Source organism: Palaemon carinicauda, chromosome 26 (genome assembly GCF_036898095.1).
Source record: "Palaemon carinicauda isolate YSFRI2023 chromosome 26, ASM3689809v2, whole genome shotgun sequence".
Lineage (NCBI taxonomy): Eukaryota > Metazoa > Arthropoda > Malacostraca > Decapoda > Palaemonidae > Palaemon > Palaemon carinicauda.
Window position 1 is genome coordinate 34,362,824 of NC_090750.1, and position 12,500 is coordinate 34,375,323.

The 12,500-nt window shown below is 41.1% G+C and overlaps 1 protein-coding gene across 1 annotated transcript in view; it reads right to left on the minus strand.

Moving 5' to 3' along the window:
• Nucleotides 1-12,500, minus strand: part of LOC137619483 (plasma membrane calcium-transporting ATPase 4-like) — a 230,634-nt gene that overhangs the window by 49,236 nt on the left and 168,898 nt on the right. The window contains exons 6-10 of the mRNA XM_068349545.1: nucleotides 5,553-5,688; nucleotides 4,009-4,104; nucleotides 3,076-3,198; nucleotides 2,374-2,576; nucleotides 1,336-1,487 (exon numbers count right to left, since the gene is read on the minus strand). Of these exons, the coding sequence (XP_068205646.1) occupies nucleotides 1,336-1,487; nucleotides 2,374-2,576; nucleotides 3,076-3,198; nucleotides 4,009-4,104; nucleotides 5,553-5,688 (710 nt within the window). The remainder of the gene's footprint in view (nucleotides 1-1,335; nucleotides 1,488-2,373; nucleotides 2,577-3,075; nucleotides 3,199-4,008; nucleotides 4,105-5,552; nucleotides 5,689-12,500) is intronic.

Here is a 12,500-nt window from a genome sequence, read left to right on the forward strand (position 1 = left end):
CCAGCTCTTGACAAAACAGTTTAAAATCCCTGCAAGTCTAATTACTTTACGATTAAAATTGTGGCCGTATGGTTGATGACCGGAATTTGACGTTTTGCTTGACCTCGACCTTCTACCTTAACATGTATCAATTGGCGTGGATTTTCATACACTCAAATATGAACCAAGTTTCAATTCTGTGTGACAACAATGTCCAAACTTATGGCTGATTACGTGAAATGAACATTTTGCTTGACATTGCCCTTGACTTTTGACCGTGACCTTCCAAAATTAAATCATTTCCAGCTTATACATAATAGCTTATCTCTGGAAGTTTTATTACTCTACGATTAAAATTGAGGACAGGAAAGTGTTCAAACACAAACAGACACACGCAAACAACCACACAAACAGAGGTAAAACATTACCACATTTCAGCTTCGTTGGCGGAGGTAATAACAGCAGGGTTGAATATGATAGCAGTTTCGGTAGCATTTAGATTATATAGAATTTTTTCTTCTATGTTCCGAATGATTTTTCTCTCAGAAATACCACATTCCACCCGTATCTTTGATTATCTCATCGCGAGGAAGGAGAGGAGTATTCATAAGATCTTTTATTTTTATTGCAATAAACAGTATAGAGTAATGGCAGGAGTCGTCGTCGTAGGCGGGTGTCCAAGTGACAATTCCAAGAAGGTGCCAGTTTTTCTATCGGTTTCAGAGTAAGTATTTTGGAAACTGCGTCGTTTCGACCCTTGCTCATTATCAAGCTGGGAGTAGACTGAAAATTCGAGCTAATCCACTTGTGCTTATGAATTCAGTCGCCAAAGTGGATTAGCACGAACGTTCGTATAAATACCAGGTAAACGACTCCCCAGCGTTGAGTCTACTCTGAACTTGATAATGAGCAAGGCTCGATACGTCGTAGTCTCCAAAACACCTACTCTTAAACCCAAGGTCTATAGACCTTGCTTAAACCTATCACCGAACTTGCACCTACCTGGAATTGTCACTTGGACACCCGCCTACGACGACGATTCCTGACATTATTCTATACTGGTGGATTGCGGCATTTCTGAAAACAAAATAATTCGGAACATGCACAAAATTCGTACAATTTATACGCCGCTGAAACCGCTATCACTTTCAACTCCACTTGTTTAAAAGAAAGCCTCAAAAAAAAAAAAAAAAAATAATAATAATAATAATAACAAATCATCGTCATCATTGCCACTAAAATTTCCGTTTAATTTTAGTTCTCTTTTTGCCACTTAATAATGTTCAAGATAACATTAATGAAACTTCTTTAACTTTACTTTTGTAGAACACAAGACAAAAAGGAAAAAAACGTTACTTTATATATGTCTTCTCAGCCAAGTGAGCAGCCACCACAGTCATCCTATTGGTCGTCAGAGTTCCTGTTTTATCGGAACATATGGTGGTGGCGTTCCCCATGGTTTCACAGGCATCCAGGTGCCTCACGAGATTGTTGTCTTTCATCATTTTCTGAAATCGAGACAAAATGGAAATGAGAGATCTATTCTTTGGCTTCTGTTGTGATACATGGGTGAGTGGTTCAGTAATCAGGCTGCAAATTTCTGGGACCGTGTTTGATCCCCGTTTATGGTTTAATTTTACGTGTTTAGTATCTGTTAGTAGAGAGAGAGAGAGAGAGAGAGAGAGAGAGAGAGAGAGAGAGAGAGAGAGAGAGAGAGAGAGAGAGAGAGAGACACTTATTCTATGTTTGGCTTCCCCCAGGTCCCTCAGTGTGTGGCACCTCGTATATCCACCAGAGTTACTAATGCATCTTCCGGTGTATTTTGCATCTTCAAGAGAGAGAGAGAGAGAGAGAGAGAGAGAGAGAGAGAGAGAGAGAGAGAGAGAGATTGCAATTGGTTGCTAATTTTACACATTCAGTTTTTATACTTGCGATCGATGAGCCAAACTCAGGCAATTAACAAATTAACAGAGAAAGAAATATAAAATCAAACGCAGTTGTATATTAGTTCAGTATAATGAATAGGACTTGCTGCTATCATCAATCTGAATTCTGGGAATCTGGATAATGAAGGTGAAGTGCAGGTCATGCTATTAAATTTTAGGGGGGTAGATATTTAGGAGGATGACTATATACAGTATGTATAAATATGTTATATCTATAAATAATATATATGTATATATATATATATATATGCGTGTATGTGTACGCGTATGATTGTATGTATGTAATTACGTATGTAAGATATATATATATATATATATATATATATATATATATATATATATATATATATATATATATATATATACGATTGACAGATAGATAGCTGAACCAAACAACTGGGAAATAAAATGTATGGATATAAGATTGAAGTCATACGCTCCTACCTACCTTGACTGAGTAAGCCAGAGAGATGGTGACCGCCAGGGGCAGGCCTTCGGGCACAGCCACTACGAGGACGGTCACGCCGATGATGAAGTAGTGGACAAAGCTGTTGAAGTGCTTGATGTGGAACTTCTCCTTCCGGTGAACGTAAGTCTCCACGGAGAATCGGATGATAAGGATTGCCGTCGTGAGGATGGCAATGGCGGAGCCTTTGAAGATACAAAATCATTATAATAATAATAATAATAATAATAATAATGATAATAATAATAATAATAATAATAATAATAATAATAATAATAATAATAAAATCAGACGTGGATCAACTGTTTCTTAAGTGACAAACTTATGAAAAGTTTTAAAGTAAAAGTGAGTCAAGTTTATAGAAGGCTTGACCTACCAATAACTCATTATTATTATTATTATTATTATTATTATTATTATTATTATTATTATTATTATTATTATTATTATTAATTATAATAATAATAGGGAAACTAGTTGCAATTAAACAAATAATGCTATGCTTATTTCCCGGACCATAATTTTCATCATCAGGAAGTTATCTCCATCACTTGTATTTTTATGTTTATACGCAAAAATAGAAACTAGTATTGCATGCATCCATTATACTAACGAGAGAGAGAGAGAGAGAGAGAGAGAGAGAGAGAGAGAGAGAGAGAGAGAGAGAGAGAGAGAGAGACTCACCAGCGTAACCAATCTGAATGGCTAATCTGGAAAGCTTCTGTTGCAACACAGATTTCTTCGACGTCTCTTCGTCCTCATCTTTGGACTTATTTTCGGGCTCTACTTTCTTTTTTTCTTTCGATGCTGAGGGTTTTTGGAAGAAAACAAAAATACAGATATAAGATTTAGCTTTATTCGACAGTCTTCATTCTATAGCTATCATTGTGATCATCATTACAAAACAGGAACTAAGTTTGCTAATTTCATCATTTTCACTTTATCATGTTGTATTAATAGCATCATTAGAGGTGAGAATTACATGATCACCAGCAAGTGAATGACCACTTCATTCTAAGATCAAAATTTAAATACAAAAAATCATTTAGCTCATATGGTATGAAAATGCTAACGAGTAGTTATCGAGGTAGTATGTTATTGTTACTATATTCATGAAAATATAATAATGAGTGATACAATTTCAAGACAGAATAGCATTGCTATAAAAAAAAAAAGTAGTTCATGTACTCTTTTCGACGGAATAAATTCAAAGAGCTTGAAGGACCTGGTAATATATTGTTGATTTTAGTGATATAGAATTGAGTGAGTTCCTTTAAGAAGGTAAATGATCTAGATATTGATTTCTAACCTTAAACATAAGTTTCAGTAATTTATAATCAACGTACAAAGTCAAAACAGTTGTTGATATTCCAGAAACAGCAATTTTGCTGCAAGAGTAGCAAGTTATTTCGCCCATCGCCCGACTCATTTAGTAATATCATTCTTTTATATATTGATAAAGGAGTATAAATGTATTATTCAATTACACATTCAATTATTGATATATTCCAATAGTTTTCTGTGAATTTATAGTCATCCAATTCCAACAATTACCAAGACATTGCTTCTCAGAACCAAAACATTCCCACGCCCACAACTACACCCACAGATTCCTACCTGTAGCTCCAAGAAGAGTCATGATAATACCAGCTTGAGAGTTTACACCCACGCCCGTCACAACCATACGCCCACTGCCCTGCATGACCGTTGTTCCTGAAAGTTATAATAAAAGACCAGTTAAATAGAGGTATCACATAGAATAGGAGACGGGTAATAAGACAATATTACTGTAATACATAAGGCAATAAACAGAGTTCAGAGATAAATTGTTTAACTTAATGCTAGTATTACAGAGTTGTAACATAAACGGGAAGAGCTGGCAGGTAACTTGCTGTTAAAGCTTGCCCAGGGTTATTTTAGGAAGTAAGTCATGGAAAGTCGACTCTAGAATTAATCATATTACGATAGAAATTGAATATTGAATATAGCATGTTACAGATGAAGAATTAAGCGAATTAAGACAACCAACAAATACGCAAATATAGACAATTACGAGATATGTGTGATAATACAAAACTGAACTGATAATTCAAATGTTTATTGGTAAAGAGTTTTCTTTTTGTAATGACAAAAAAAAGACGCATAAAACATTGTGCAACTATTTTAGAAAGGGAGAAACTTTCTTACTGTATTTGTCAAAATATCACGGTACCGAGATAATTTTAATGTGCATTGCAAACTGACTCAGAACCTTACCATAGGGTGGGAGCATGCTTACTTTTCCTCAATATTGTTTTATTGATATATTCCCATCATGAAAAATATCAAAATTAAACGTGAAAGATTTGGTGAAAGAGTATCTGGTTGAAGCAAAGGTTAAGGAAATTTAATGATTCTACTTAATCTAGAGTCACAATAAATATTAAAGTTGAATTTACGTTTTAAGGGAACTTGTTGGATCAGTTTCTAAATCTTGGTAAGTATCGGTTTATGAAAAAAGGATTACATTTAGAGATATCACTTAGTAATGCTGTCACTTTTCACACAATCTGCCATACTAGCATTTTCTGGGTTAAGCAGCTTCCACGCCTTATCACAATACTTTAATGTATATCAAGAAGAAGATTTCACATTATATGTACATTCATCCTCTGGGCTACTAAAACACTATTAAATGAAAATGACTTTATTAGATAGATAAAAAAAATGTTCTCGTCTAAAAAGAAAAGACATGATAGTTTGTAATCGGATTTACTAGATACTTATCAACTAGTACGAAAATACATCTTATAAATTTCATAAAGTACGTCCATGAATGAAGAAAGAAAAAGAAAAAAAGTAAATTACTCTACGCACGTGGATTCTGCCTTAGAACAAAAAAATTCGTATTGCTCATTCAAATTAGATTATTTGAAAAAAAAAATCACAATCTAAAATTCAACTTAAGCGTTTGATAGGATGAATAACAGGAAAAAAAAAAAAAAAAACTATACCGACAAACGAGTTATCACAGACAAATTACACAATTTCCTTCAAAACAGAAGTCTTTATTTCAACATAACCAATCAAAGACTAGTAAACTACAATTATAATTTCAGAAAATTATGAAATAATTAGATGAATTAAAACCATGTATGTAACTAGAAAAAAATAATCCTCACCCGAGAATAGCAGGGGATCGGTGTCTTCAAGTTTATTGACATGGTCGCTTTCTCCCGTCAGGGACGACTCATCCACCTTTAGATCGGACCCCTGGATCAGTATGCCATCTGCTGGCAGCATGTCACCATATTTGATCTAGTGTAGGATAGAGATCAATCTTCAAAAGGATGTCAGTGAGACACAGCAATCAAAAGATAAAGGAAAATGAGTAAAATTCAATGACTCAGCAGTATCTAAAACGTTGCTAATATTTAGAATATTGTCTTTGATACACATCTTTGTAACTATATAAATGTACACACTAGCATATATATATATATATATATATATATATGTATATATATATATAAATGCATATTTATATATATATATATATATATATATATATATATATATATATATATATACATAAATATATGTATATATATACAGCGTATATAAAACGGATTTTGAGCGAAGCGAAAAATCTATTTTTGGGTGAGATGGCCATGTCGTCCTGATGGAAGTTCCTATTGGGTAGCTTCCTAGGGTATATTACAACTACAGCGATATTCCCAGAGAATTTACCTTAAGGTACCAGAATTCTAACTCCTGGAGCGAATATCCCTCGTGAAAGGGATATCGCGACATATCAGAGGACGTATTCTTGACACGCCACATGGCAATCTACACCCCGAACAGAGATAACGTATCGCAGGGGTCAATTGGCAAGAAACGAAATCGGGAAAGAAAAAGGGGGAGCCGCTCCCAAGGCTCCCTATCTCCCGTTTCGTAAGCGTGCCTGGCGCCAATCCTGGCGCCATCTGTATTCCTTGTAGCATACACGAGGTGCTACAGATACTGTATGTAGGGAGGGGTCCTACAGCCCTTTTTTAGAAAGGGAAGGGCGGGTCCATCAGGACGACATGGCCATCTCACCCAAAAATAGATTTTTCGCTTCGCTCAAAATCCGTTTTTTGGGCTCAATCCATGTCGTCCTGATGGAAGTGTACCAGAGCATTACTGTATCTGTGGATTCTCAAAACGTGCCGTACTCCCCGGAAGTAATTTTTCCCCGGTCGACTAGACCTAGAGACCTAAGATGTTACCGTTATACATCTTTTCAGCTAACTATAAACCATGTTAGAGCTTCCTGCCCCCTACAGGGAAGAGTCCTACTGGGCTCTGGAAAATTCTCGAAGAGTACATATACCTATGTATGAATACCAGGCAAGCTAATATAGTGGTCTCACCCTATATTAAGTAAAGCATAGTTTGTAAAGAACCACTGCGTCAATATGAAATATCGACCAGTTATCCGCACAATACTTGTATTGGACAAAGGTTTATATCCGCATAGGAAGAAACTAGTAAAACCGCCCTCGTCCCCTTATGGGACGGAGTCCTCCCGTTAAGGGAATCATAAACCAATGCAACATAGCTTGCATAAAGGAACAATTCTATTAGAATTATCCCAGATAAGGTACATAGAATGAATGCTCAATTATACCAATAAATTGACACAGGTGAAAGAGACGCAAGGTTCTCAAGAACAAGTTTATTGACAGACAATAAATAGACAGGTTAACAACAATTATATATATATATATATATATATATATATATATATATATATATATATATATATATATATATATATATATAAGAAGAGGATAACCCAAAACTTTAAGCATAAGTATGATAGTAAACAGAACTTGTTTATCTGAAAGAAAAAACATTAAATGCCACTTTTTAAGATACCGAGGTATCAAAGTCATAAAGGTCTGTATTACAAATCAATCACATTAGCGATAGAAAGGCTCGGCACACATGTCTGCACTTATGCTAGGTTCACCTTTGGAAATGGAACAGTCTACATGGGCAACTCAGTGCCCCCATTTAGTTTGTAGTACAGTATGTAACTACACACTCACCCTGGAATTAATCGTCCCAATTAAAACACTGTTCCTCGCAGAGTTAAACAGTAGGGTTAACGACGCGACCCACTGCTACCACAGATCTCTTTAGTTCCTCTACTTGCTTCGCATAGTGGCGAAAGAACACTCTGGAAGACTTCCAGCCAGTGTATGAACGGAGATGTTCAAAATCCATACAATTAAAGAAATTTAAGGATGAGGCAACTTTCCTCGGATCGTGACCTGCGGGTGTACTGTCAGGATCCGCTCTGCGAATAAAATATGTGATTTTCGCTCTGAGTTGATTCAGAGATAAATTTGAGCCTGATGTTTCTCCCCTGAATAGTTGACCACCCCTGAAGTCTGAAGTTCTATGAAGATAGACCTTTAGGCATTCTACTGGACATAGAGATGCATCTTCTTTCAGAGGGCAGATTCTCCAGGGACCCCACCTGTTGGTGGGTAACTCATTCTTGGCGAGAAACGTAGGATCCAGAAACAGGTTTAGTTCTCCCCCATCCAGGAACTGAACACGACCTGCCTCTCTCGAGAGGGCTACGATCTCACTAACCCTTGCCCCGGACGCGAGTGCAAATAGGAAAATAACTTTTTGTGTCAAATCCTTTAACGCACACTCTTCATTGTTCAACAGAGAAGCGAAATGAAGAACTTTGTCTAAGACCATGAAATGGGCTTTGGAGGTGCTGAAGATCTGAGCCTAGCGCAGGCTTTCGGAACTTTATTAAAGATCTCGTTACCTAGGTCGACCTGGAAGGCATATAGAATGGGTCTTGTCAAAGCAGACTTACAGGCTGAAATCGTGTTAGCTGCCAACCCTTGACCATGGAGGTGGATGAAGAAAGATAAGCAGAAGTCTGTCGAGATCTCCTGCGGATTCTTCGCCTTGACAAAGGCCATCCATTTTCTCCAAGATGACTCATATTGCCTTCTAGTAGATTTGCACTTATATTCCTCTAGGAAGTCTATGCTGGCTTTCGAAATCCCGAAACGCTTTCTCACCGCTAGGGAGAGAAAATCATGAGCTGCAGGGTCCGGGTTTTCTGTAATGAAGCGCAGACAGTCGACTTCTGGACTAGCTGGGTCAGAACTGGATGTGGTAGCGGTACAAACTTCAGCTGTAGTTCCAATGCCAGGGGGAACCACACGCTGTTCGGCCACTTGTGGGCCACTATTGCCGCTACCCCCTTGAAGGATCTCAGTTTGTTGAGGACCCTCAAAAGAAGGTTGTGAGGAGGGAACAGATAAATCCTGGACCATCTGTTCCAGTCGAGGGACATCGCGTCCACTGCTTCCGCTAAGGGGTCCTCGTACGGGGACACGTACAGGGGCAACTTCTTGTTGTCTTTCGTCGCAAAGAGGTCTATCTGCAGTTCTGGGACTTGATTCAGAATGAAGGAGAATGATCCTGCGTCTAAGGACCATTCCGACTCTATCGGTGTGAACCTGGATAGAGCGTCCGCTGTCACATTGCGGACTCCTTGAAGGTGAACTGCCGACAGGTACCACTTCTTTTCCGCCAATCGGAAAATGGCCAACATCACCTGGTTGAGAGGTGGTGACCTCGATCCTTGTCGATTCAAGCATCTCACAACTACCTCGCTGTCCATCACCAACCTTATGTGGATCGAGTGACGCGGGGAGACTTTCTTCAAGGTAAGGAGCACTGCCAGAGCTTCTAGAAAGTTTATGTGAAAGGTCTTGAATAGCTTGGACCAAGTCCCCTGGACTTTTTTCCGATGAGAGTGACCTCCCCATCCCTCCTTCAAGGCGTCTGAGTGAATCGTCACCGACGGGGGAGGTGGCTGAAGAAGAACCGACTTCTTTAGATGTCTGGCTTGGGACCAAGGCCTGAGAAGAGTACGTAGCCGAAGCGGAACTGGTCTTCTCAGATCTCTTCGCGCGTTTGATGCATAACTTCTCCAAACTCCGGTTGCATCCTTTAGCTGTGCTCTTAGCACTGGGTCTGTCACCGAAGCAAACTGGAGAGAGCCCAGTACCCTCTCCTGTTCGCGTCTCGATATCCTTTCGGAATCTAGAAGTCTCTTGACAGAACCCGCTATCTCCTTCCTTTTCTTCGCCGGGATGGAGAAACGGTGTGACAAAAGGTCCCAGTGGATTCCCAGCCACTGGAACTTTTGAGATGGAGAAAGTCGAGACTTTTTTCTGTTGATCTTGAAGCCTAGGTACTCTAGGAACTGGATCACTTGACTGGAAGCTTGCAAGCATTCTGTCTCGGATGCTGCCCACACCAACCAGTCGTCCAGGTAGGCTACTACCTGAATTCCTTTTAGGCGTAATTGTTTGAGAGCTACGCTCGCAAGCTTCGTGAAAATCCTTGGGGCTATGTTTAGCCCGAATGGCATGGCTCTGAAGGCGTATAGTCTTCGTTGTAGCCTGAACCCTAGGTAGGGGGAGAGTCGACGGCTGATTGGAATGTGCCAATAGGCGTCTGACAAGTCTATAGAGACTGAGTATGCCCTCTTGGGCAGTAAGGTCCTTATGTGTTGCAGTGTTAGCATCTTGAATTTGCAATTCACTATGAACTGTTTGAGTGGCGACAAGTCCAGAATGACTCTGAGCTTTTCCGAGTCTTTCTTGGGAACACAAAACAGCCTCCCTTGGAATTTGATGGACTTCACCTTTCGGATCACATTTTTCTCCAACAGTTCTTGAATGTACTCCTCCAGAACGGGGGTGGAGTGTTGGAAAAACCGAAGGCACAGGGATGGAGTGCTGTACCAGCTCCAGCACAGTCCATTCTTGAGTAGGCTGTGGGCCCAGGGATCGAAGGTCCATCGATCCCAAAATTTCAGAAGTCTCCCTCCTACCGGTATCATCTCACTTGGACTGCCGTCCTGAGGTCTTGCCTCCCTGACCACGACCACCCTTGAATCCCCTTCCCCTTGAGGGGCGCCTAGACGAGCCTCTGGCTGCTCCTCTAGGCTTTGCTCGAAAGGAAGTAGACTGCCCTTCGAACGTTGGGGTGAATGCCGTGGACTGTGTTGACACAGCCTGGGGTACCCACTGAAAAGTGGTCGGGGTTTGTGCCACCATCTGGGGCACTGGAGGCAATGGCAATTGCAGTTGCTGTTGCTGTCTAAAAGGCTTGGCTGGCCGAGACGGTAGCCTAGTCCTCATAGTCTTCCTCTTTGGGTGAGGACCCTCATCCTGGGAAGACTTTCTTTTGATAGCCAGGCCCCATTTCTGGAGAAGGTTCCTATTCTCCAAGGCGGCCTTATCAACTTCTTTGACCAAATCGGTAGGGAAAAGGTCTTTGCCCCAAATGTTGGAGGAGATTAGTTTCCTTGGCTCGTGCCTCACCGTAGCCGAGGTGAACACAAACTCCCTACAAGCTCTCCTCGCCTTGACGAAGCCATAAAGGTCCTTCGTCACTGTGGCCAGATGAGTCTTGGCCACCACCATGAACATTTCATGGACCTTGGGGTCACTTGCCATCGTCTCAAGAGTAGTCTGAAGAGACATTGAGGCAGCCAGTCTTTCTTTTGTCTCGAACTCTCTTCGCAAAAGAAAGTCAGACAGCTTAGGGAGGTCCTCGCCGAACTGACGTCCGGCAGTATCAGCCTCCAACTTTCCAACTGAGAACGTAAGATGGACGTCCTTCCAGTCTTTGTTGTCCATAGGTAGGGCCAGCGACAAGGGCTTACACTCCTCCAGGGAGGGGCAAGGCTTGCTGGCCTCGACTGCTTTTAGTACAGCCGCAAACCCTTTCTGTAAAAAGGGGAAGGCTCTAGCAGGAGAGGACACAAAGGAAGGGAGCTTCTTGCTCAATGCAGCTACCTTTGAGTTAGACAAGCCCCTCTCTTTCATCGAGGATGAAAGTAGAGCTTGAGCCTTAGCATGGTCCATCACTATGACCTCCTTCGGCTCTGTCTCCTCCTTTGAAGCTGGTTCCTTCCTCAGCCGGACATAACAGTCCGGATATGATGCCTTGCTGGGCCAGAATTCCACCTCCTCTAGGGGAACTGAGCCCAGCTTATCCGACATGACGATCTTTCCAGTCGTCATCGGCATGTGCTCAGCATACCTCCATGGGTTAGCATCTGAGCACAAGGAAAGGTCTTTCACATTGAGCCTTTTCTGGGGCCCATGTGATTCTGCAAGGTTCTGCATCCGCAGTTCCATTGCAGCCGCCTTCTCCTGATTCTCCTTCTGCATTTGTTGGATCATTCCAACAATAGAAGAGAGGGCCTGTCCCAGCTCTACTGGGAGACCGGCCGATGTTGAGGGAATAGGCTCCGGAATCTGAACCGGAGTAGCCGACACCGCGTCGACCTCTTCCTCTACAACGTCTGGGGCTTGAACTTCATCCTGGGCTTCTGCCAGGAGGTCTTCCTCCAGACGCTCGTCCACGTCAGACATCCTGTCATCTAACTGGATGTCTTGCATCGCGACCGCGACTTCAGCATCCACCTGGATCTGAACTTGGGGGATCTCCTCTTGAGGCTGGGGAATCACTGCATCAGCTGATGCCTTAGGGAAAAGATACGCCCTCATCTTCTCACTTGGAAGATAAGGTCCAGAGGTGTTCTTCTGGAAGCCCCTTACCCAGGTACGAAGCCTCTCCCTTGCTATATCCCTTGATTCCGCCGTCCTAGGGGAATCAAAGGCCTCAGTAATCAGGTTAGTGCACACAGTACATACCTGAGGGTCCCAATACCGGAGATCATCCTTGGAGACAGCGCATGCTGCGTGTCTCCTACAAAACTCATGTCCGCAGAGGTTCTTGCTGCGGACGTTGCAGAAAACACTTCCGCACTTCGGAGGGTCCTCCTGTAAAGAGAAGAAATTTCCATGAGTATCAAGTGAACTATGTATCACTGGATATGCATAGTATAGCATAACAATTCAGAAAGGAAAGACACACACTTGTGTTTCCCTCACAACCAATTGTTGCAGCCTTCCAGATAATAAAATCGAATGGTTAATCTCTTCTAGAATAACCAATGCAAAGTTTCCAGAGGAAACAGGTGGAGCTCACACCTAAGCAATGATTTTAAAATCCTGGATAAT